This window comes from Canis aureus, chromosome 28 (assembly GCF_053574225.1).
Source record: "Canis aureus isolate CA01 chromosome 28, VMU_Caureus_v.1.0, whole genome shotgun sequence".
NCBI classification, from domain to species: domain Eukaryota; kingdom Metazoa; phylum Chordata; class Mammalia; order Carnivora; family Canidae; genus Canis; species Canis aureus.
The window spans coordinates 32602111-32624563 of NC_135638.1; the positions used below are offsets into that span (position 1 = coordinate 32602111).

The window sequence follows — 22453 nt, forward strand, 5'->3', positions numbered from 1 at the left end:
CTTCCAAAGTCTTTACTTGAAAGACCTCCATCTAGAATAAATTCATATATTTACAGTAAGGTTACAACATCAATGTAATATTATAGGGGTAACAGTAGCCATTTTATGACAATCAGACAGATACTTATCAGTCAAACATTTCTGAGAATTTACTGCAATCATGTTATATAGATCCGTTCCCATGGCACTAAGGATCCAGTAAATGTCCATGTACTAAAACGAAGTAGCATTCATTTTACAAGTTAAAGTGTTAGAATAGGAAATTATAATATGAATGGAAAAGCTGTTGTTCTACCTGAAATCATGGGATTTTAAGAGTAAATTTGATACCATTTGCAATTTAGGTGATACTTTACGTACATGCAATTTTCTTTTTCAACTGCTATGTACATGTCAAATTTGACGTTTAATCCTTATTAGAAACATTTATTTATAAAAGTATGGCCAAAGTTTTACTTTTGTGTTGCAAAGCCTTTGAAGGCAACAATTCTCACTAATATCCAAGGACTTAAACACAATTACAAAACACGGTAAAAGGTGATTGGGGAATGTCCTTTTCCCCATCTTCTCTGGTATCTTGACCCCTAGTTAAAAGGAGAGGAAAACTTCTATCTGTTTGCAGATCTTTTGATATAGAAAACATTATATATATATTCTTTTCTTTTCAAGGGCTAACTCGCTATGATTTTTATATATATATATATATATCTTTTCTTTTCTCCACTTTGTTAGGAGCCCTGAAGCAATGAAAGCAGCTACTGAAGAAGTGAATAAAACACTAGAGAATGCTGGCCAAAAAATCAGCCTTGATGGCAGTCCTATTTGTCTGAATCAAATGCAACTGAATGACATGCCAGTGCTAGGTATGCTTACTATGTTCCATTTCATTTACTGTGTCTCACAAGTAGTAATCGTCAATCTATATTATGCACTTACTGGTAGCATTAAGCTAAGTATTTCATATGTGTTGTCCTGTTTGATCCTCACAGCAATCCTATGACTGGGGCCAAGTTTCTATAGAATAGGTCAGGAAATTGACATTGAAAAGTGAAGTTTGTACCTGGGCTGGAATGGTGGAATGAGATTCAGGGTTAATGTGGGACTCCTGACCCTACATTCTCAAATGCTTCTCTGCCCTGTCTTACTCTATCTCATTTCTTATTACTCTTACTACTAATGTTATGATTAATGGGAGCATATTACTCATTTTCATGAAATAAGGAGGAAAAAGTTCCATCAAGAAACCACAATTTGGGCAGCTCGAGTGGCTCAGCGGTTTAGCACTAACTTCAGCTCAGGGCGTGACCCTGGAAACACAGGATCGAGTCCCACGTTGGGCTCCCTGTGTGGAGCCTGCTTCTCCCTCTGCCTGTGTCTCTGCCTCTCTCTCTCTCTCTCTCTCTCTCTCTCTCTGTCTCTCTCTCTCTGTCTCTCATGAATAAATAAATAAAATCTTAAAAAAAAAAGAAAGAAACTACAATTAGCTGCCTGGGTTGAGTGATGGGATTGAAGGCTATTTTACATTTCTTATTTCTGCTTCTCTGTGTTTTATAGAAATATAAAAGTACTTTATTTTTATAGTGATAAAGAGTATTCTTTTTGTTTTTGTTATTTTTCTCTTGAGGAAAAAACCCAGTATGTGTTGTTAGGGGTAGCAGGTCTTACTGGAAAGGATCATGAGGCAAGAAGCATAGGTTCTATGTTGGGTTCTGCCTGCCATGGGTGACCCCAAACACATCACTTCATTTGGGGCGGGGGGGGGGGGACTTGCTGTTCTCATTTGTAAAATAAAGGGCTAACTTGCTATGCTTTTACACACAATCACATGATGAACACCTAAAACATGATAGTTAAAAGGACAGGGGCCAGAAGGTCAGGCTAGACCTGCTTATTGGATTTGCCTATTTTAGCTATTTGCAGGGTGATTCTTTTTGTCCCTTTATATCTTTACCAGGCACCAGGGCATTATCATACAACATCAGTTAGTGTAATTATAAAAATGGGTTCTTGGAAACACTGAACTGAAGCGGCATTAAACATCTGGAAAAATATTTCTATATGAAAATATTATCAGTATATTAAATCTCACAAGTAATAAACTTTGAATAATTCACATAAAAGTGATTTACTGATTTTTCTAATTATATTAGATGTCCAGTGTCACGCAGAAATAAGATTATTTTTCCATAAAATTTTAAAAGTCTAGTTGCCGTTGATGACCAAAAGATTATATCTTTACCAAATGATTATTATAAACTCGGATTATCAGATTAAAAGCTACTTCAGACACAACTGAATCATTGATTACATCATAGCGGCAATAAAAAATATTGGGGGAAGTTTTATCGGGCCAGCTTCCCCTAGTTTATCCAGCTTGTGTTATAGGCTGCTAGTAGTATTTCAGACTCCATATTATGAAGCCTTTAAATACTTGATTTGTTCTTCCTTTCCTCCTTCCTCCTGTTTCTTCCTTTAAAAATATCTAGATAGCCTCATCAAGGAGTCTCTGAGGCTTTCCAGTGCCTCCCTGAACATCCGGACTGCTACAGAGGATTTTACTTTGCACCTCCAGGACAGTTCCTATAACATCCGCAAAGATGACATCATAGCTTTTTATCCGCAGTTAGTGCATTTAGATCCAGAAATCTACCCAGACCCTTTGGTAAGTGACTTTTCATCAAAGTTCAATATCCAGATGATGTCTACCCAGATGGAAATAAAGAGGAAATTTACCAGGGTGCGCCTGAGTGGCTCAGTTGGTTAGATGTTGGGCTCTTGGTTTTGGCTCAGTTCCTGACCTCATGGGTCATGAGATCAAGCCCCATGGGTTGGGTGCCGTGCTTTGCCGGAAGTCCGTTTAAGATTATGTCTCTCTTTCTTCCTCTGTCCCTTTCCCCACAATGCACTTTCTCTCTCTAATAAATCAATCCATCAATCTTTAGGCAAAATACAGAGGAAATATACCATTGCAGAACTGATTTAACCATTGAAGCCATAAGCATTGTCTTCTTAATAATGTCCAATATTCATGTATTTTGGAAAGCCTGGATGATGGCCTGAATTTGAAAATTCGTGATACTTGTCTTCATATCATCTCTGCTAAATTATGTTTACAATCATGATAATAAAGCTGCAGCCTTTCTTTTTCCTTAACAACTGCCTGCTCCCAAATCCAGGAAATTAGTGGCTAATATACTGACTCTTCCAGTTTCTAATCTGAACTCTTCCTTCTTGTTCTGCCTAATGGAGGAACTAGTCACCCAGGCAGGATGGAAGGTATTATAAAGCATTTTCTGTTCCCATCCATTCTTGTCAAGTTCCTATTCCTTATTATCTTCTGAGTCAAGGTGGGGAATTTTCTAAATTACCAATAGATTGGATTAAAAAAGAAAATTACTCTTTGGAGCATCCAGATCAAGAAACAGATAAATTCATTTTAAAACTAGCTTATAGATTTGTTTTCTTTGTATTTTTATTGCAGACTTTTAAATATGATCGGTATCTTGATGAAAATGGGAAGACAAAGACCACCTTCTATAGTAACGGAATCAAGTTAAAGTATTACTACATGCCTTTTGGGTCAGGAGCGACAATGTGTCCTGGAAGATTATTTGCTGTCCAGGAAATCAAGCAGTTTTTGATTCTGATGCTTTCCTATTTTGAACTAGAGCTTGTAGAGAGCCAAGTCAAATGTCCCCCTTTGGACCAGTCCCGTGCAGGCTTAGGCATTTTACCACCATTAAATGATATCGAGTTTAAATATAAATTCAAACATTTGTGAACATATAATTGGAAGCAGAGGACATGAGATGATGTTACCAGTCTGCAGAACACCATCATGTATCTGTCCCTTTGGACAGTGGCCTTTGGTGGTGGTGGCACTGAGTTACCAGGGGTCCAGCTCTACACATGGATGCTTGCTTCTGAATCTTAACATTTTGGTGACTGTTTCCAGATGCTATCTCAGACTGTGCTAGTGAAAAAAACCTAGATTCTAGAAGCACAATAATTTCTTTTCATTTGAATAAGTCCATGAATGTTCATCTAACCAGGCAGCGAAGTTCATTATTTTCAGAGGAAAAATTCTTTGTTTTTTTTTCCCCACAGTGAAGATATTCTGATTGGCAAAAGTTTTTATTTTTTTTCCTAAGGAAACAGCTTTATTTTTATAAAAACCACCCATTAATTATGAAAAAGGTAAAAATTCACGTTTTAGTGAAACCATATGAGTTTTTTTTGAATAGATATATCTTTTTTTTTTCTTTTTTAGAACATAGCCCTCTTATTGTCCAGCATCTGTGACAGTTTCATGTCTCTCTAAAGAAGGCAGGAAGCTTAGAGCACTAATAGCCCTTTCAAAGGAAAAGGAGTGGGTAGGCACACCCAGAAGTCAGTGACTCTCTTAACACTTGGGAATGTGCTACTAGTACAACCAAGCCCACGCCCAACATACTCCCTACCAGTCAAATGTAGATATATATTATAAAGGATGTTTTAAATGATTTTTATCATGCTTTTTAATAAAAAGAAAATGTTTTTCAGCTTTCCCTATATGTGGTATTTAGGGCTTTTCAAATGGTGACATTTATGTTCTGAAAATATTAAAGATGGTTTTAATATATTCTCTTTATCCTTTAATGTATTTTTGCTGGAAACTCTAATGTCTACATCAGGTTGCAACTATCTTATCTATATTTTCATAAGATTCTATATTAATGAGAAGATTTTTTTCAGACAATGCGGTTTTTTTCTGGTACTACGAAACATGCATCAATAAAGAGAACATAGCTCTTGTGTGATATCTTTTAAAATGAAAATGACCATTTGAAAGCCTTGGATATGAAACATACAAAGAGTTTGTTAAATGGAGCTAGAATTGCCTTATTTAAATACTTTTTATCTTTAAATGACTTGTAGATGAAGGAAATATAATTGAAGGCTATATAGTAGTGTTTAACCACTATGCATAACAGTGCTTTGGTAAAATATTTTAAACATTGGAGTTATCAGCTATACTATTTTTATTGATATTTCTGTATGTGTATATATATATTTTTTTTTTTTTGAGAGAGAGAGAGAGAGAGGGACAGAGCAAGCACACATTGCGGGTGGGGAGGAAGAGTAGAGGGAAAAGGAAAGAAAGAATCTCAAGCAGTCTCCACACCCAGTGTGGAGCCTCACACGGGGCTTGATCTCATGACCCCGAGATCACAACCTGAGCTGAAATCAAGAGTCCAACTGTTGACTGAGCCACCAGGAACCTCTTATGTATGTATTTATATGTAAATTATCTTTTCCTTTTTCCTTGTATACAAATACTAAGAAAATATTGTAACATTTGATAATTTTGAAATGATTCACATTTCAGAAATAAAAATATAAATGTGTATATTTTAAATTCTTAAATATTCAGAATGTTTAAAGCATTCACCTAGTGACAGTTGCAACAATTTTGTTCATTATTCATCTCTTAGAAAAATTAAAATATCCATTCACTCAAAAATCTCCTCCATGTTTCATAAAGGTCATTGAAGATTCTTAATCTTGCTATTTAATATTACCGTGGAATTATCTCTTATGTAGGCTATTTTATATACTAAGAAAATCAAAGTTATTTAGATATGGTGCACGATGAACAAAATTCCATTTTATACCAAATTGTTTTAAACTAAATTTTTAATTGTGGTTCCCTAAGCATTGTGGATGGGTCTTATACATATTACTGCACCTTTATTCTGATAGAGCAAGGGTCGGCAATTGATACAACTGCAGGCCAAAAGTGCCTCTCCACCTGTTGTTTTTTTTTTTTTAATGGGTTGAAAGCTAAGAATGGTTTTTTACATCTTTAAGTGGTTGTGAGAAAATCAAAAGAATACTTTGTGACATATGAAAATTACATGAAATTCAGATTTCCATGTCCACAAGTGAAGTTTTACTGCACCATGGGCCCCAGCCCATCTGTGTTCCTGTTTGGGCTGCTCTTGCAATGCAGGTGCAGAGCTAAAGTACTTGCAACAGACCCTGTGGTTGCAAAGTTTCAAATATGTATTAAGTTGTAAAGCCTAAAAGAGATATATTAGTAGCTAAATGTATTCAGGGTTACTGCAGTCCAGATTCAAACTTGAACACTACTTGCACAATCTCATTTGATCCTCAGAACAGTCCTGTGAGGTGCTTGTTACTATTAGCCCTACATGACAGAGGAGAGAAAGGTTAAGTCACTGACCCAAGGTTACAGTGCTGGCAAATGGCAGAGCATTGGAATCCAAGTTGTTACCACTCCAGAGCCAGCGTTTTTCACCTTATGTCAAGTCCAAGTGACAGGCTGTCTTTTTAAACTCAGGTCATTGAAGGTAGGCCACAGTAAACAAAATCCATGTTGTCACTTCTGTCCTAAAATCTCCACCTTTCGGGAGTATCACCTGGCCATGCTCAGCTGGTCCGGGGTTACCAGGATACTTGGGACCCCACCTTGCAGTGACTTCAGCTGTGAGCCTGTGAGGTGCTACTGTGTAATCACATAACAATGTTGCTATATTGAATTATGCTCTCCTCCACACTGGAAGGCATTCCTTTGCCTCCCCAGTAGCTTGGACTTATTCACTGTGGTACTTCAGGCTGTTCCTCCTAAGATCAGTTTTAGACATTTTTAAGGTGGTTGGGATTAAGACTTCAGCCTTCATTTCATTTAGTAGGTAGTTGAATGCCAGTATCATACTCACCAGTCCCTTCTCCACATCATCTTGACTTATCCCAGTTCAGAGGCTTAGGCATAGAAAGGGACACCAAGACAACAGCATTGATGTTTCATGGAGCATCAAAACTGCTCTGATTCTTCTAGTCTATGCTCTCACTTTAGCGACAAACTGGCATCTGGTAAAAGAGAATGATTTTGTTAAATAAGTAGCACAGCAAATTATAGGGCAGGCCCAAGGTCTGGAAATCTTCTGTTTGCACAGCAAATGCTATAGTCATTGAATTAACCAGTATACACTTAATATTATGGACCCTGCTCTCCAAACTAGATGGATTAGGTTTCATAGATTCCATGAGGTCCATTTCTTTATCTATAGGGATATCCATGAACAAATATAGAAAAATTTAAAATATTCATAAACTTTAACATTACTATATTTTTACAAAATTCCCACCTTTAGGGATGCCTGGGTGGCTCAGTGGTTGAGTGTCTGCCTTTGTCTCAGGTCATGATCCCGGGGTCTGGGATCAAGTCCCACATCGGGCTCCCCAAAGGAAGCCTGCTTCTCACTCTGCCTGTGTCTCTGCCTCTCTGTGTCTCTCATGAATAAATAAATAAAATCTTAAAAAAAATAATTCTCACCTTTATTTGAAAAAGGTATATACCAACAATGTCTGGTATCCTCAACCCCATTTACAAAAGAACCACTTCCCAGTGAAAGTTATGCAACAATCTGCTGTTAAGTTAATTGGAATATAGATGCACCACTTGGTAGCTCTGGAGCCAATTTATCATGGATTAAAAGAAGGACAATTTTAAGAATGAAAGGTTGTGTGAGCAAGTTTCCAAGAGAAGGGAGAGCTTAGAGGAGAAAGCATGATCCCCTCCCTGATGTGCTATTCTGCAGAATTTCAAACGCTAAGAAAAAGGTTAGAGAACAGAGTGAACAACCTCCACTTTCATCCAGATCCACCAATTGTTCACTTTGCTGCGTTTACCTTTCCCAAGAAAGCTGCCTTGAACAGTGATTTGAGTAGGGTTTTCATTTCTAATTATTTTCCTTTTTTAAAAAAGAGTTTACTTATTTACTTGAGAGAGAGCATTAACAGGGGAGGAGCAGAGGGAGAGGGAGAAGCAGGTTCCCCACTGAGCAAGGAGCTCGATCCCAGGACCCTGGGATCATGACCTGGGCGGAAGGCAGATGCTTAACCCACTCATCCACCCAGGCGCCCCTATAATTATCTTCCTTTATAAGTTCCCAATTTTGGCGTTTGATATCTGGTTCCTCTGACCTTTGGAGGGGAGAAAGGGATGCGGGAACCAGGCAGTCATTGAGAGTTATTGATTCTCTTCCCACTAGCACTACATCCATACATAATCTTGTTTTACTTTTCTGTCAGGAAAAAAAAGTGAAATTCACTTAAACTCCCCTGGAAACAGAAATATTTTTTTAAGCATAAAAATATATACATGTGGGGAAATCTGCACAGGAAACTATTTTTCTTCAGGAGTTTACTTGGGGTGGGTTGGTGAGAATATGGTCAGGGGGAAGGTCCAGTTTTTTTGGTGCTCTAAGTCACGTGCATCTGTGGAAGGCCGTCCCCGAGGAGGGAGGGCAGGTGTCCTGGGGGGTCGGGCAAGGACACAGGACAATCAGGCGGACTCAGCAGTCAGTTTCTCAGAAATCTGGACCTTCGTGCCTTTACTTCATGACTTCTTTGGAGTGATTCCAGGGAATGCCACCCCAGAAGGGCACTATTTTATTCTCCTCTATAGCTCACCAAAGCTCCTGACTGATGTTTTACACATAGTAGGAGCTCAAATGTTTGAAGCCAGTGGCGAAGTGAATAAACGAAGTAAATGTGTGTGGAGGCACTTTGCTCTCTGGGCGGTGTGTGGGTGGGGTGTCCCTGTTTTTCTTAGTCCAGGCTTCACAAGTTGCAAATGCCTTATTTGGTTGCTTTGCTAGCAGACCTTTCTGCTTCTCTCTATTGATTTCTCACTCTATTAAAATATTGGGAAAGAGTTACACACAGAATTGAGAACACAGCTGGCCTGAGCTCAGGCCCAGATTGCGTGATAAGGCAGGTTCAGTATTTGCTAAGATAAAGCAGAGGCAGAGAGGGTCTCAGGCCTGGGCACAGCTGAGCAGTCTGCCCATGGATCTCAGAGACAGAAAGGTGGCCTCCGAGTGGTGTCAGAGATAGGAAGTGGAGCACAGGCTGGGTGGAAACCTAATAGAACTCTTCAGTATTCAATAATGTACCATATTCCTTATATTTATACTTTATATTTATATTTTGTTAATTGAAGTTTCAGAAATTCTCACCCTGCTGAGGGTCTAGGCCGATTTTTGGTGATAATCAGGCCTTTGCTCATAGCACAATGCGGTAACCCATTCATTGTACAGTTTTCTAGGGCCTGCCACTTCTTAAGATTTCTGCTCATGTTATAATTAGGTCAGGCTGCTTGTCTCATAATAATTAAAGCTTATTGCCAAAGAAATAGCATCGAGATATATAACTTCTTTCAATTCAACCGTGTTCAGATAGTTGCAATTCATAAATCGTGTGTTCCAAACATGCACTGTGAATAGGATATTTGGGACTCAGAACATACTTTATTGAAAAAACTATGTTATAAATGGGATTTAAATTCTTAGAGAAACGAACAAAAGCTAATTTAATCTATAACAGCACATGGTCATTCTGTTTTGAATAATTTTGCAGTGCAAAAGGAAAGAGGGGGGAAATGCTGTTGAAATGTGCATATTTTAAACTGAAAACAGATGTCTTAAGTGTATGGGAGATGGAATATGAAGCATCAGAAGAGGTCATCTAGGCACTTTCAAAGGAAAGGCTTTTATAGGAGGTGGTTTAGAATCACAATCTCCAAGTTATGGATACTCACTTATTTTATAGCTGAGGAAAGCAAGAGACAGAAAGTTATTTCTCATTTTATCTCAAAGTTCATCCGTTTTATTTACTTTTATTCAGCAATGTCACTAGTGCTGAGAAGGTGGTGGGAGAAGGCTAACGGTGTGTAAAGAAGAATGTGAGAAAATTGGACAGGTCAGTGTATCCATTTTCAAGGCCTGCCATAACAAAATACCACAAAGGAGGAACCAAACCTGCCAACACCATGATCTCAGACATCTTTCTTCCTGGCTTGCAGATGACCATCTTCACCCTGTGTCCTCACACGGTCTTTTTCTGTGCATGCATATCATATCCCTGGTGTATCTTCCTCTTTTTATAAGGAATCGGTCATGTTGGATTAGGGCTCCACCAATATGACCTCATTTAGCCTTAATTATCTCCTTAAAGTTGTATATCCAAACACAGTCACATTCTGAGGAACTGGGCTGCACGATACAAATTTGGCGGGGAACACAATTCAGTCCATACCAGCATGGAAAGTGAGAGAAAGCAAGAAGTAAGTTAAAGAGTTGTGTGCTGCCAATGTGACAAGTGAACAAGGCAGGGCATACAGAGCAGTGGTTGGGAAGAAGATGGCTGGGAACTTTGGCTTGGGGATATGGAGTGGGGTACAGGGCTCCTGAATCAGCTTGACTCAGCCTTCTGTGCAAATATGTGCATGGCGGGGGTGTAATTAAGACACCTCAATTCTCACCCCCATGACTTTTACTTTTGCCTTAAGGGCCCAAAATGCCAACACCATCACACACAGGCTCCATGAAGAGTTTTATCCTGTCTTAAACCCCTTGAACAGGAAGCTATCCAAAAGGGTTGTGGCAACCCCCTCCCCCACCCATGAGAACATACTTCCCAGTACCCATTTCACGCATGGCAATCAGATAACAATGGCCAAGGGATTCCTCCTCAGACAGTTATCCAACGCTAACCAAGGAGCTTCCCCACCTAATCGTAGGTCTTTTCCATGTCTCACATGGGAATTTCAGAATGGTTGCTAAGCAGTGACCCCTATATGTCTTCCATTCTTTCCTACTCTAAATGGGAGGGTTTTCTTGCATTTACTCCACTCCTGCTTCACCCTGGTTCATTAGTCCAGTGTGTGTCTTTTTAGTCCATAGATGTCCTGTTCAAGAGGAGGCATCTCTGACTTGATGTAGTCTATGCCAGAGACCCTAGACTTTCAGCTGGAATGGGACTGATCATCTTCTAGGGAATCTCCCTTGGGAAGGGGTTGGTAGTGCTCTATGAATGAGAAGAACAATGGAATTGTTAGAGATGGACAGAGGGTGGACTGCTGCAGAGACAATGGTATGGGTCTTCAAATTCTATCTCATTGCTCTCTTCCTAGGTACATGCGTGCCTACCTATCTTGACTTCTCTTGTAGTGAGGTTGGAGCCACATGACTGCGTTAGTTAGCAGAAGGCTAACTGGATGAGGTCTCTAGCACTGTAAGCACTCCCAGCTTGACCTTTAGGAAACTTCTTCAAGACTGGCCACTTGTCTTTTCCCTCGCCATGGTGACTGCAGATCATGCGTTGGAGGCTAGCATGAGATGGACGAGGGCTGCCTGACCCACACCGGGTGTTCCATCAGTGAGAAATTAATCTGCGTCATTATGTGTATGCCATCAAAACATGGGCCTATCCCAGCCTTTCCTAATACTGAAACTGCATCTCTGTTGTTATGTTTTCCTGCTTGTGTACTTCCTTTCCAATCTCCTTTGACATTTGCTTTCATAAAGACTTCTTATCTTAAATTCCAGCCAGTCTCACATGCTAATTCATTCCAAATAGTCCCGTACATACTTTGTTCTCCAAAAGTTTAGGGCAACTTCACAAGATGCTGTTCTGAGGTTTTGTTTCTCAGCTCTCAAACTGCTCCTCTGTGCTACACTCCAGTTCCCCTCAGAACCAAAGTCAAGTAAAAGGGTGGATCAGCTGGGCAGCTGCTCTGATAGCCAACCCATGAGGACCAATGGAAAACACTGACATGCAATAAAGTGAAAAGAATTGTATTTACCAAAATTCCTCTCAGAATACTTTAATCAGTTGTTTGTGGCAAGGGGTAGGAATGAAACCCCCTCAAGGAGCACATTCCTATAATGGCTAGTATCTCCTCAATTGCTTTCGAAGGAAAGAGGTGTGCAACCCTGAGACTGGCTGATTGCTCAAGATGAAGAAGGAGAAGCTAAGAACCACCAGCAACAGCCCCTTCCCCCATTTAGCACTCAGCTCTCTCTGAGAACATAAATAACAGCTTGATTTGATCTGATCCTGACCGTTTCTGCTTCGTGGTCAACATATTCTTTCATTCACTGCAACCCAAAAGTAAAAGAAATAGCATAAATATCTACACATAGTGAGGCCTCTCCCCACTCCTATTACCCAGTGGGTAAGCAGGTAATTGCAGGACTAATAGAGCCACAGAATAAATCTCAGTCTCACCAGGTACCCAGTATTTACATACAGGCAGTGGGTCTGTTAGCAGCTGATGATAAAAAATATTGTAACTACCCAGAGTCTATAGCATTCCTGCAATGAGATTGACCCTTTGGAACTCCTGGACTAATCCAACATGCTTTTAGCCTGGCACTTGAGAACAAGGCAAGGTGAAATTATGAAGTGAGGCTTATCTTTGGTGGCTCCTTCCTCATTTTTCTCCACCCATATTTCATTCATGAAAGAGTTAAGAGTTGTTAAGTGCTCAGGCTGCCCAGACATGGTGCCAGGAACAGTAATTTATGGAGATGAAAAGACCCAATCCTGCCCTCAAAGAGTTAAGAGTTGAGTTCAACCATTTCAGAAGCCCAGAAAGATAGAACTCCAACACCATGTTTACCTAAGAGTAGATTTAAAATAACATTTTTTTTCGTCTCCTCATGTGTAACTTCTGATTTCAGAGCAAAGAGACCCCATCCTATATCAGAGGATTTCAAGTAGCAGATGGATAAAGCTATCTTCCTAAGGTCTTGCAGTCACGCCTGGAGACAAATGTTCTTTGCAGGCTGGCCCTGTTTCAGGGACACGATGATTGCCTCTTCTATCTGACTGCTCACTTACAAAACAAGCTTTTTGCTTATTCATCAATTTTTTTTTTTGTCCTTATCAACCATCATGTGCCATATGAATCCTGCAAAGCAATCCTGGGCCTCAGTGCTCTAAACTAATAACTCTCATTGGATGTCTTCCAATGCTGTCTCATGGTGTTTGGAATTTTGGCAGGAGATACAGGGTCACTAGTTGTTTACAAAGAATTCACCTTGGTTACTCTTGGTGAAATGATGTAACTATCACTCTATCTTTGGTAAATCAGTTTTTTTTTTTCTTTAAGTAGGCTCCATGCTGGGCATGAATTCATGACCTTAAGATTGGGACCTTGAGATCAAGACCTGAGCTGAGACCAAGAGTTGAATGCCTAACTGACTGAGCTACTCAGGCACTCCTGATAAATCAGCTTTGGAATCTAAAGTCACTTAAGGGCAGTGGTAAAGCTGATGGGTAAGAATATAAAAATCTAAAGCCATGCCATATGGGGTAACACACATGCGCGCACACACAAACACACAATTTAAGTAATCTTTTACATCTTATATGTAAAAAGAGCATTTACATCTATATGTAAAGAGAAAAATATTTTCTTTCTTTTTTTTTAAGATTTTATTTATTTATTCATCAGAGACACATACAGAGAGAGGCAGAGACATAGACAGAGGGAAAAGCAGGCTTCCTGTGGAGAACCCAATGTGGGACTCAGTCCCAGAACCTCAGGATCACGGGCTGAGCCAAAAGTAGACGCTCAACCACTGAGCCACCCAGGTCCCCAGAAAAAGCATTTTCAAATAATGAAACATCTCCTGACTAGATGGCAAACTTTAAAAATGATCCAAGCCAAAGGACTTTGAGGAGAAATAAGAGAACAGCAAAAACAAACAGATTAAGTAGCCCCTTGGTACTCAGAGTTGTGTTTTTAAGATCATGTAAACTTACAAATAGCACTGCAACATATGATTCCTCTGTAAAATATATCTGCCACAAAGCATTAAAATGTTGATATTGGGCTGATGTTCATGTGTCTGCTCAAAGGTAAGCACCTCACTCCTGTACACAAATATCAGTTGGCATAACTGCAGATTACTAAATGTTATAAATGGTGGAGGGATCCTCCTGGATGCCCAAAGCTGTGATGGTAAATTGTCAAAGGAGGGACTGTCTCATGATTATGGGGCAAAGATTGAAGAAACAGAGGCTGATGACTCACTGATCACATACATCCTTGACTTCTACTGATAAATATGTTAGAGGTTCTTAGCTCAAATTCATGAGTAACTTGTACAAATTAGATGGACAAAACCATATTATAGTATCTCACCACTTCTAAGCTGAATTGATAAATATAAAAAACCTTAATAAACCTGAATGAAAATAATTTGATCATTTTGTAGGAATGTAGGGGAAAGTTTCTGGTCAGAATGTGTTCATTGTGCTAGCTGAGAAGATTACAAATAGATTTCCTGTACACAGACACACACAGATGCATTCACACTTCACACACAGGGATGAAGAAGAAAAAGAAGAAAGAAAAAAAAGTTAAAAAAAGACACTGAAAGTGTCAGGTGGAGAAGGTAGGCTGGGTCATCACCTATGGGTGATTCTCCATACTGCTCAAGCTCATGGAGCCTGTACTATATAGAATGATCACTCCTCATTAACCAAAAGTTGTCTGCAGAATTCTAGTGAGGTGGATTGACATGACAAAATGGATTTCCTTGAGAGAGGAATTATATGAAGCAGTGAATAAATTTAGAATTTCAAAAAGTATTTGATAAGTTTCAAAAAAATCAATCATGAAATTTTTACAGAAATAATTCTGCTTAAACAGGAATAAAAAACTTGCTTGGAGTAAACCATCAACATAAGCACCACAAATAGCTAAGTGCCCTCGCTAACCACTGGCTTTATTGAGAAATACAAATTCTTTAAAAAAAAAAAAAAAGAAAGAATGCAAATTCTCAATGTAATATCTTGTATGTGAACTGGTGCAGCCACTCTGGAAAACTGTGTGGAGGTTCCTCAAAGAGTTAAAAATAGACCTGCCCTATGACCCAGCAATTGCACTGTTGGGGATTTACCCCAAAGATACAGATGCAGTGAAACGCCGGGACACCTGCACCCCGATGTTTCTAGCAGCAATGTCCACAATAGCCAAACTGTGGAAGGAGCCTCGGTGTCCATCAAAAGATGAATGGATCAAGAAGATGTGGTCTATGTATACAATGGAATATTCCTCAGCCATTAGAAATGACAAATACCCACCATTTGCTTCAACGTGGATGGACCTGGAGGGTATTATGCTGAGTGAAATAAGTCAATCGGAGAAGGACAAACAATGTATGTTCTCATTCATTTGGGGAATATAAATAATAGTGAAAGGGAATATAAGGGAAGGGAGAAGAAATGTGTGGGAAATATCAGAAAGGGAGACAGAACATAAAGACTCCTAACTCTGGGAAGCGAACTGGGGGTGGTAGAAGGGGAGGAGGGGGGGGTGGGGGTGAATGGGTGACGGGCACTGAGGGGGGCACTTGACAGGATGAGCACTGGGTGTTATTCTGTATGTTGGTATTGAACACCAATAAAAAATAAATTTATTATAAAAAAATAAAATAAACAAAAGACTGAGCAGTATTGTTTAGCAGTTGTATTGTTGCTATATAGCAAATTACCCCCAAACTTAGTAGCTTAAAACAACAAATATTAATTCACCATTTCTGTGAGCCAGGAGTCCACACCTGGGTACGTGTGGCTCAAAGTCTTTCCTGAGACTGCAGTCATCTCAAGGGCAGATTGGGGCTGAGGAATCTGCTGCCAAGCTCACTCACATAGCTGTTGACAGACTTAGAAATTTGTACTCAGTTTACTTGCTTGGGCTTCTCCACAGGGCTGCTTCATGCCATGGCAGCTGGCTTTCCCCAGGGTGAGTCACCCAAGAGATAGAGAGAGGGAGTGTCCAAAATGGACCCTATAGGTTTTTTTATATCCTAACCGCAGAAGTAATATATGGTCACTCCTGCTGTTCTATTTATTAGAAGCAAGTCAAATTTCCAGCTCCCACACGAGGGCATGAATACAAGAAGGCAGGGATCACTGGGGCCATCTTAGGGGCTAACACAGTGGCTAGAAGTCTGATTCTAGAACCAGGATATCTGCATTCACTGCTCAGCTTTTCCACTTTCTAGCCTCATAATTTTGATCTCTCTGTGCCTCAATTTTCTTACCTTTAAAAAGAGTATAATAGAGCATCCACCTCAGAGAAGTGTTATGAATAGTTGGTGAGTACTTAAAATATGGCATAGCACTAAGTAAGCCTTATAGAACTTGGTTATTATTACAAAAATTACTAATGCTCTAGCTTTTAGAATGTTATTGGGATAAAATGAGAACTTTCTGTATTGGTTTACATAATAGGTAATATATTTATGATGTGTATTATCCACAGAGAAGTGGTACTGAAGGAAAACTAACATGGCAAAACTATAAATGGCTGTCCAAGCAGAGCATTGCCAGAGTTCCTCTCTCATGGCAAAGGGCCTTGGATGGAAAGAGAGATGTTGACAGGATGAACCTAAAATCTCACCTAAAGTCCCACAAGTTGCAATTCTCAGAACCTGAAGAATAGTAGCTTTGTCCTGTTTCTGATGGTCCCCTATCTCTATTGCTAAGAAGAGGGGATCCCTGGGTGGCGCAGCGGTTTGGCGCCTGCCTTTGGCCCAGGGCGCAATCCTGGAGACCCGGGATTGAATCCCACATTGGGCTCCCGGTGCATGGAGCCTGCTTCTCCCTCTGCCTGTGTCTCTACCTCTCTCTCTCTCTCTCTGTGACTATCATAATTAAAAATATATATATATATATTGCTAAGAAGAGGATAGGGGATTGGGAACCTCTTGACTTTGCCCTTCAGAAAAAATATATTTGAGAACTGCCCAAGGTTACAGAATTCCAATAGAACTAAAGTCAAAGTAAACATATCTTTGCAAGTCATTATTGACTTTAGGGTACAGCTATGCCTCCCCACCAGGCCTGAAAACCATGCAATTGCCAGCAAAGAAAACACTTCTGTGATTTACCTGTGAGGCTGGAAAATGTAGGAACAAAAGAAATCAGAGGTCAATGTCCAACTTCTTAATAAGGATCATTACATAAGGCACAGAGGCACATCTCCCAGAATACATCTTTTTCAAATTATAGCAGGATGAGAATTCCAAAGATTTTCCAACCCTTCACTCCATCCCCCACCCCATGGATATATCCAGGGGAATGGATATATAAATCACATAGAAGTTATTGTAATTAATGACATTTAGTAATGGAAAGTGACATAGGAATTTTGTTGAGATTTTCATAGATCAGACCTCTTGATTTATTAAATCAGATTGAGATGTTTAGTGTCTAATTCCACCAATATTTCAGACTGAGACTGTTACTAATAGTAAATGTATTGCACACTTAGTATGGGTTGGGCACTGTGCTGAGGGCTCCCATGAATTGTCTCACTTAACCCTCTTGATCACCCTATGAGGTTTATACTATTATCTTTTTTTCTAGATGAGGAAACTGAGATTTCAGAAAGCTAGGTGACTCATGGCTAGGAATGATCTGTACCCTGAAGCCCCCCAATGCAAAGCCCTGAAGAGCTTCTGCTACTGTTGGTGAGAAGGGAAAGGCAGAAGGTGTTTAGTAACAGCTGGTGTGAGATGGGAGTATGCTGAAGATGGACTATTAAATTTGGATGTCCTAGCAGGGCTGGATCATTATAGACCAGCATTCACAGGCTAAGGATGTTGGGAAACCTAGCTAGCTACATTTCAGCTCACTAGCCATTGATTGGATGGTGAAGAAAGAAAGAACTGAGGCATACCAGCTGGGTTTGACAAAACAGGTAAGGGAAGACAGGGCTGAGCACCACTTTTCCTGCTGTCCCAGCCCTCTGTGAGCAGAAGTGGGGAAGCAGGACAGGGGAAGGAGATTAGGACAGAGGAGTCAGACACATGGAGCTATATCATCAGAGAAACCAGGAGGAAATGAGACCACAGAGTGGCTCTGCTTACATCATGTTCTGGCTGAGAACATGGTAAAGCAAGGCTTGGTAACTGCAATAAATATCCCCATTTGGAAAAAGAGGAAACCCAGCAGCCACTCCTTCTCTACAAAGAATCCCACAGGGTAGGAGGAGCTGTAAGGATTCTGTGTCTGGCAATGTGTCTGTAGCCCCTCAAAAGACCTTGATCACATTCTCTGTGAAGAATCCCTTGTCTGTGTTCTCCAGGTCCTGGGATCCTCCCTCTGGCACAGTGTTCATAATCCCCATGGTCACATCTGAAGTGGGCTCTGGGTAGGCTGAGCTCCTTGAAGGCTGCTAAAGTCAATCAGGTGCTGAAGGTTGTTGAGTTAAATTAGGTCCTGAAGGCTTGTATTTTTTGCCATGTGGAGAAGGCCAGGATACAGAGAGAGAGAGAAGGATAAGGCTGGCAGACAAGAGAAAAGTAGATATAAGAGAGAAAGTCTTGACACCATTTGAGTTCCTGGTCCAGCTTTTCTTGCACCTCAGATAAGTCCTTCCCTTTCTACTCCTTGGATTCTCTTTAGATTCTGTGAGATGCCCCTGAGGCCTTAGCAACCAAGAGTCCTCACTAATACAATCCTATAATGAATCCAACCAACAAAGATATTCCATTGAGTGTCATACATACTCAAGTTATTTGGCCTGGACTAGACTTCTAATAATTTTTGCCCCATTTTTATTAGATAACATCCATTAACATTACCAAGGCAAAAGCAAAAACAAACAAATAAGCAACCCCTACCAAAACAAATATTGTGGCTGACTTAGGAGCAGAGGCATTTACTTAAGAGGGATGAATGACAATGAGTCATAATGCAGTGGCTCGAGATCTTGCTCCAGAAGATCAGGTAAATTTGTTTCAATAGTAGAAATATGCATAAAACATAGGTGGGTTGAATAAATTGCCGTAGACACATAAAATGGTATATCACTCAACTTTTAAAAGAAAGGAAATTCTGAAGTATGCTACAACGTACATGAACTTTGAGGACATTATGCTAAGTGAAATGAGCCAGTCACAAGAAGACAGATGCTGTACAATCCCACTCACATGAGGCACTTAGAGTAGTCAAATTCATAAAGGCAGAGAAGAGAATGGTGGTTGCTAGGGGCTGGGAGGAGGGGGCTATAGGAAGTTGTTTAAGGGGTACTAATTTTAGTTTTGTGACATGAAAAGAGTTCTGGAAATTGGTTGTCCAAAAACAGAAATATACTTTACACTACTGAACTGTGCACTTAAAAATGAGTAAGATGGTAAATTTTATGTTATGTATATTTTACCACAATTACAAAAAAAAACAAACAACCGGTGAGACCAATGTTCTACAACGTTGCTGTTGTTAGAAAATAAATACATTTGTTGATAAATTTGTCTAGATACTAGACTAGATGACCTCCTAACCTGGATGCTTAAAAAATTGATGATAGCTATTACCAGGTGGGTGGTTCTTAATTTTTCCCTTAACATGGTACACATAGGAAAAATTTTCTATTTCAGGCACATGGGCATAACTGGAAGGGCCTGCTTGAAGCTGGAGGTCATTGGTCAGGAGCAGGGATGGTATTGGGGGGCTCTAGTTGTCCCAACACCCAACCAGCTTGCCAAACCCTGACTGTCTCTGCACTCCAGTCACTTATTCATGCATACCTGCACATGTACACCATAGATGGGAAGCTCCCATCTACAGGGTCTGGTCACAGGACAATTACCTCTGTCAGTGGCTAGATTCCAAAGCTGACAAATCAAGTTTGTGTAACCTGTAGCTCTGAAAAGATGGAACAGTTTTGCACTGGTTGTTGTTGTTTTGTAGCCTGCTGATTTTATCTGCAAAGCCTTGATCAAGGCAATGTTCTCAGATGCTACACTAGACTAAAAATAAGAATATGCATTAGTTGTTTATTAAAGTGGATAAAGCACAACTACCAGACCCTGAGACATTATTTTTCACATTTAGTATTACTGTTGGATACAAACATAAATATTGATTCCTTTTGGAAGCATAATTTCTTCTCCCTATCCAACCACCCACAACTTTGACGAAATAACTTATCCAAACCTGGGGTGTGAATTTTCTGAAGTCACATTAACAAGGAAAATGGATCCCTAAATTAGAGCATTTGCATTGTGCTATATTATTACACATTATATTACATTATAGTTTACTTAACTCCAAAACAAAGAAAGAACTTCTCTGTATCTTAGATCAAATCCTGCCTGTGTGACTCATAAAATCCATCATGGCTTTCTGAAATGTCATTTTGGGTAAAAATGTTTGAGAATGATGTTTCTGGAAGATGAACTTGTGACAGACTAAAGGTGACCCTCTTCTCTTTGAGAGTTGGGATCAATTCCCTTGCCCTTGAGTCTGGGTGGGCCATGACTTGTTTGGCCAGAAGTGATGCTGTGGTATTAAATGCTAGGCTGGAAATAGCATTGCCCTCACAGAAATCCTGCTTTCTGTGTACAACAGGTTACATCCATCTATGAGCTTAGATATGCCCAAACAGTACTAAGATAACTCATCCAAAGAAAAATTCAAATAATACTTAAGGATACAAATGACTCATATGTTGTCTCTGTATTTGTTTTCTCTCTTGCCATTCTGATCACAATCCTCAAGAAAACATCAAAGCATCCCAAAGTTGGGAGAATCTTCAGGAGTACTGGTCTACATTGATTTTGTATTTGGGGAGAAATAAGTAGGCTTCTAAATCAGCATGTTATTATCATGGTCAAATGTTGAGAGAAGATTTGGGAGATGACTCTATGATCATGACAGTTATCAACAGAGTAGCTTTATTTTTCATTGAATTCCAATTATTTAAGAAGTATTGGACCCCTTAAGATGTAAATACATTTTAGAAAAACTAAAAAGAATTTGCAGGGAGAGGTTAGCAAAGCAAGAAAGACCTCAAATCAATAGATGATACATAATCATTTCTCATTTGTTTAATACTTTAGAGGAGTGAAGTGATTTGCCTAAGGTCCCACTGTTGGTAAGTGTTGGAATAAAGATGGGATTTCTCATTTCTTTCCCCTAAGCCATGCTGTGTCTATATATCATATTGCTTCTATAGAAGAAACCTACATAAGATGTGAACATTTGAGAAATAGACAACTTTAAACATGCAACCCAATGAGCTCATTGCCATGGTGTTAATTTACCAAAACTTAACTGAAAAACTGGTTCAAGCATCTGAAGCCATGGGACATGCTATTTTTGTTGGTTGCTTAACTGAAGTTCAAAGAAAGATAGCAAGAACTTTCTCCCTACTCCAGCCTCCAGTTCACCGTGGGTTCATCCAATACTGGCCACACCTATTAGGTGCTATAAGTGTTTAAAAAAATATCTCTCAAAGGAGGAGCCAAAGTTGGTTTTATTGAGATATGTTATTTGAATTGATATTATTTTTCTTTCCTTGTTCTGTTCAGCTTGAAATGGTATACTTTTCAAAGCTTACAAATAAAAGGCTTATACAAAAAGGTAGTTAAACTCATAACCATATCTCTTGGGACAAAGAAATACCAGTAGAAGTGAAGTGTGCATTTGTATGTATTTTAGAAAGCTTGGAAATGGCAAACATTTTGTCACTAAAGAGCTATGAAGCTTCCAAAGTCAACATAAGCAAATAGGTTATATACATAGCCTGTTCAACTCTGGACCAAATGGCCAAGATCAAGGCCATTTGCTGATAAGAGTAGACCTTGAACAGTATTTATCAAGGTCTTTCTCTCTCCCTTTTTTTGGGAACAAAGCTACACTACAGCTATTTGGGAACATTGAAACCAAACTGCACTTGCATGTAACCTTGAACCTGTGTGTGTTTTACTTCTTATGTTTATTTTGAAGTAGTTCTCTATTACTAGGTCAATAATCTCTAGGTAAATGGCATTTAAAAAAACTGATACTATAGACACAACTTTCATTAAGAGCTCAAACCATGATGTAATGGATGGGGAAAATGCTATTTACAAGTTCTAAGGAAGATAATCCTATGGAATAGGAAAGGGTAAGTCCTTTTCTACCGAGGACATCACTGGTTTGGTGAAGAGGCTAAGTCTGTGATTAGAGATAGAAAAGAGGGAACTGGCTCTATTTGGAAAGAAAATTTGGAATCCTAGGGAGCACTAACTTCCTAACAGGGAACATAAAGTTGGCACAATGGCATAAGCTTGAAGGTGCAGCACAGAACAAGATGGCCAAAGAATAATCCCTAGGAATGGAAGTGGTAGGACTTGCTGAGTGGTCTACTGAAGTTATTGTATTGCTGTAATATTTCTTGTCTTCCTCTGCAATCTCCTTTTATTCAAGTTGGCTGCCAAAAGAAAGGCCTTGTCTTCCAGGTTCTGTTTTTGCTGGGCTTAGGTTTTGGGTGAGAGTATAGTGGGTGATGAAACAATGGGAAGTGTCCAAGTTTGAGATCTGTGTCAATGTCATGTAGAATAGGAACCGCATATGAGGAGTGGTGGTATGGCTGTTCATAAATCAAATTAATTAGAAGAAGGAAGTTAGAGATGGGGGAAATGTTGGGAAGGGCTTTTGACTTCCATAGGACATAGAAGTCAGAGCCAATCTCATGTAGAAGTCAGAAGGATGGGAAATCATGGCTACTCCTGGTAGAAGTACTTAACATGTGTCTCTTGCTCTCTCTTTCTTTCTCTCTCTGGAAGGGGGTGTTTAACAAACGTGTCTTTGCTTC

The 22453-nt window shown here is 39.5% G+C and overlaps 1 protein-coding gene across 4 annotated transcripts in view; it reads left to right on the forward strand.

Moving 5' to 3' along the window:
• Positions 1 to 13695, forward strand: part of CYP7A1 (cytochrome P450 family 7 subfamily A member 1) — a 37030-nt gene extending 23335 nt beyond the window's left edge. For 3 of the 4 annotated variants that reach the window (XM_077876875.1, XM_077876874.1, XM_077876873.1), the window contains exons 4-6: positions 733 to 863; positions 2487 to 2662; positions 3482 to 5398. In XM_077876875.1, coding sequence (XP_077733001.1) covers positions 733 to 863; positions 2487 to 2662; positions 3482 to 3781 — 607 coding nt within the window. In that variant the 3' untranslated portion in view covers positions 3782 to 5398. Of the gene's footprint in view, positions 1 to 732; positions 864 to 2486; positions 2663 to 3481; positions 5399 to 12967 lie in introns of those variants that run through there. The other variant, XM_077876877.1, reaches the window with a different exon arrangement.
• Positions 13696 to 22453: the final 8758 nt, after the last annotated feature.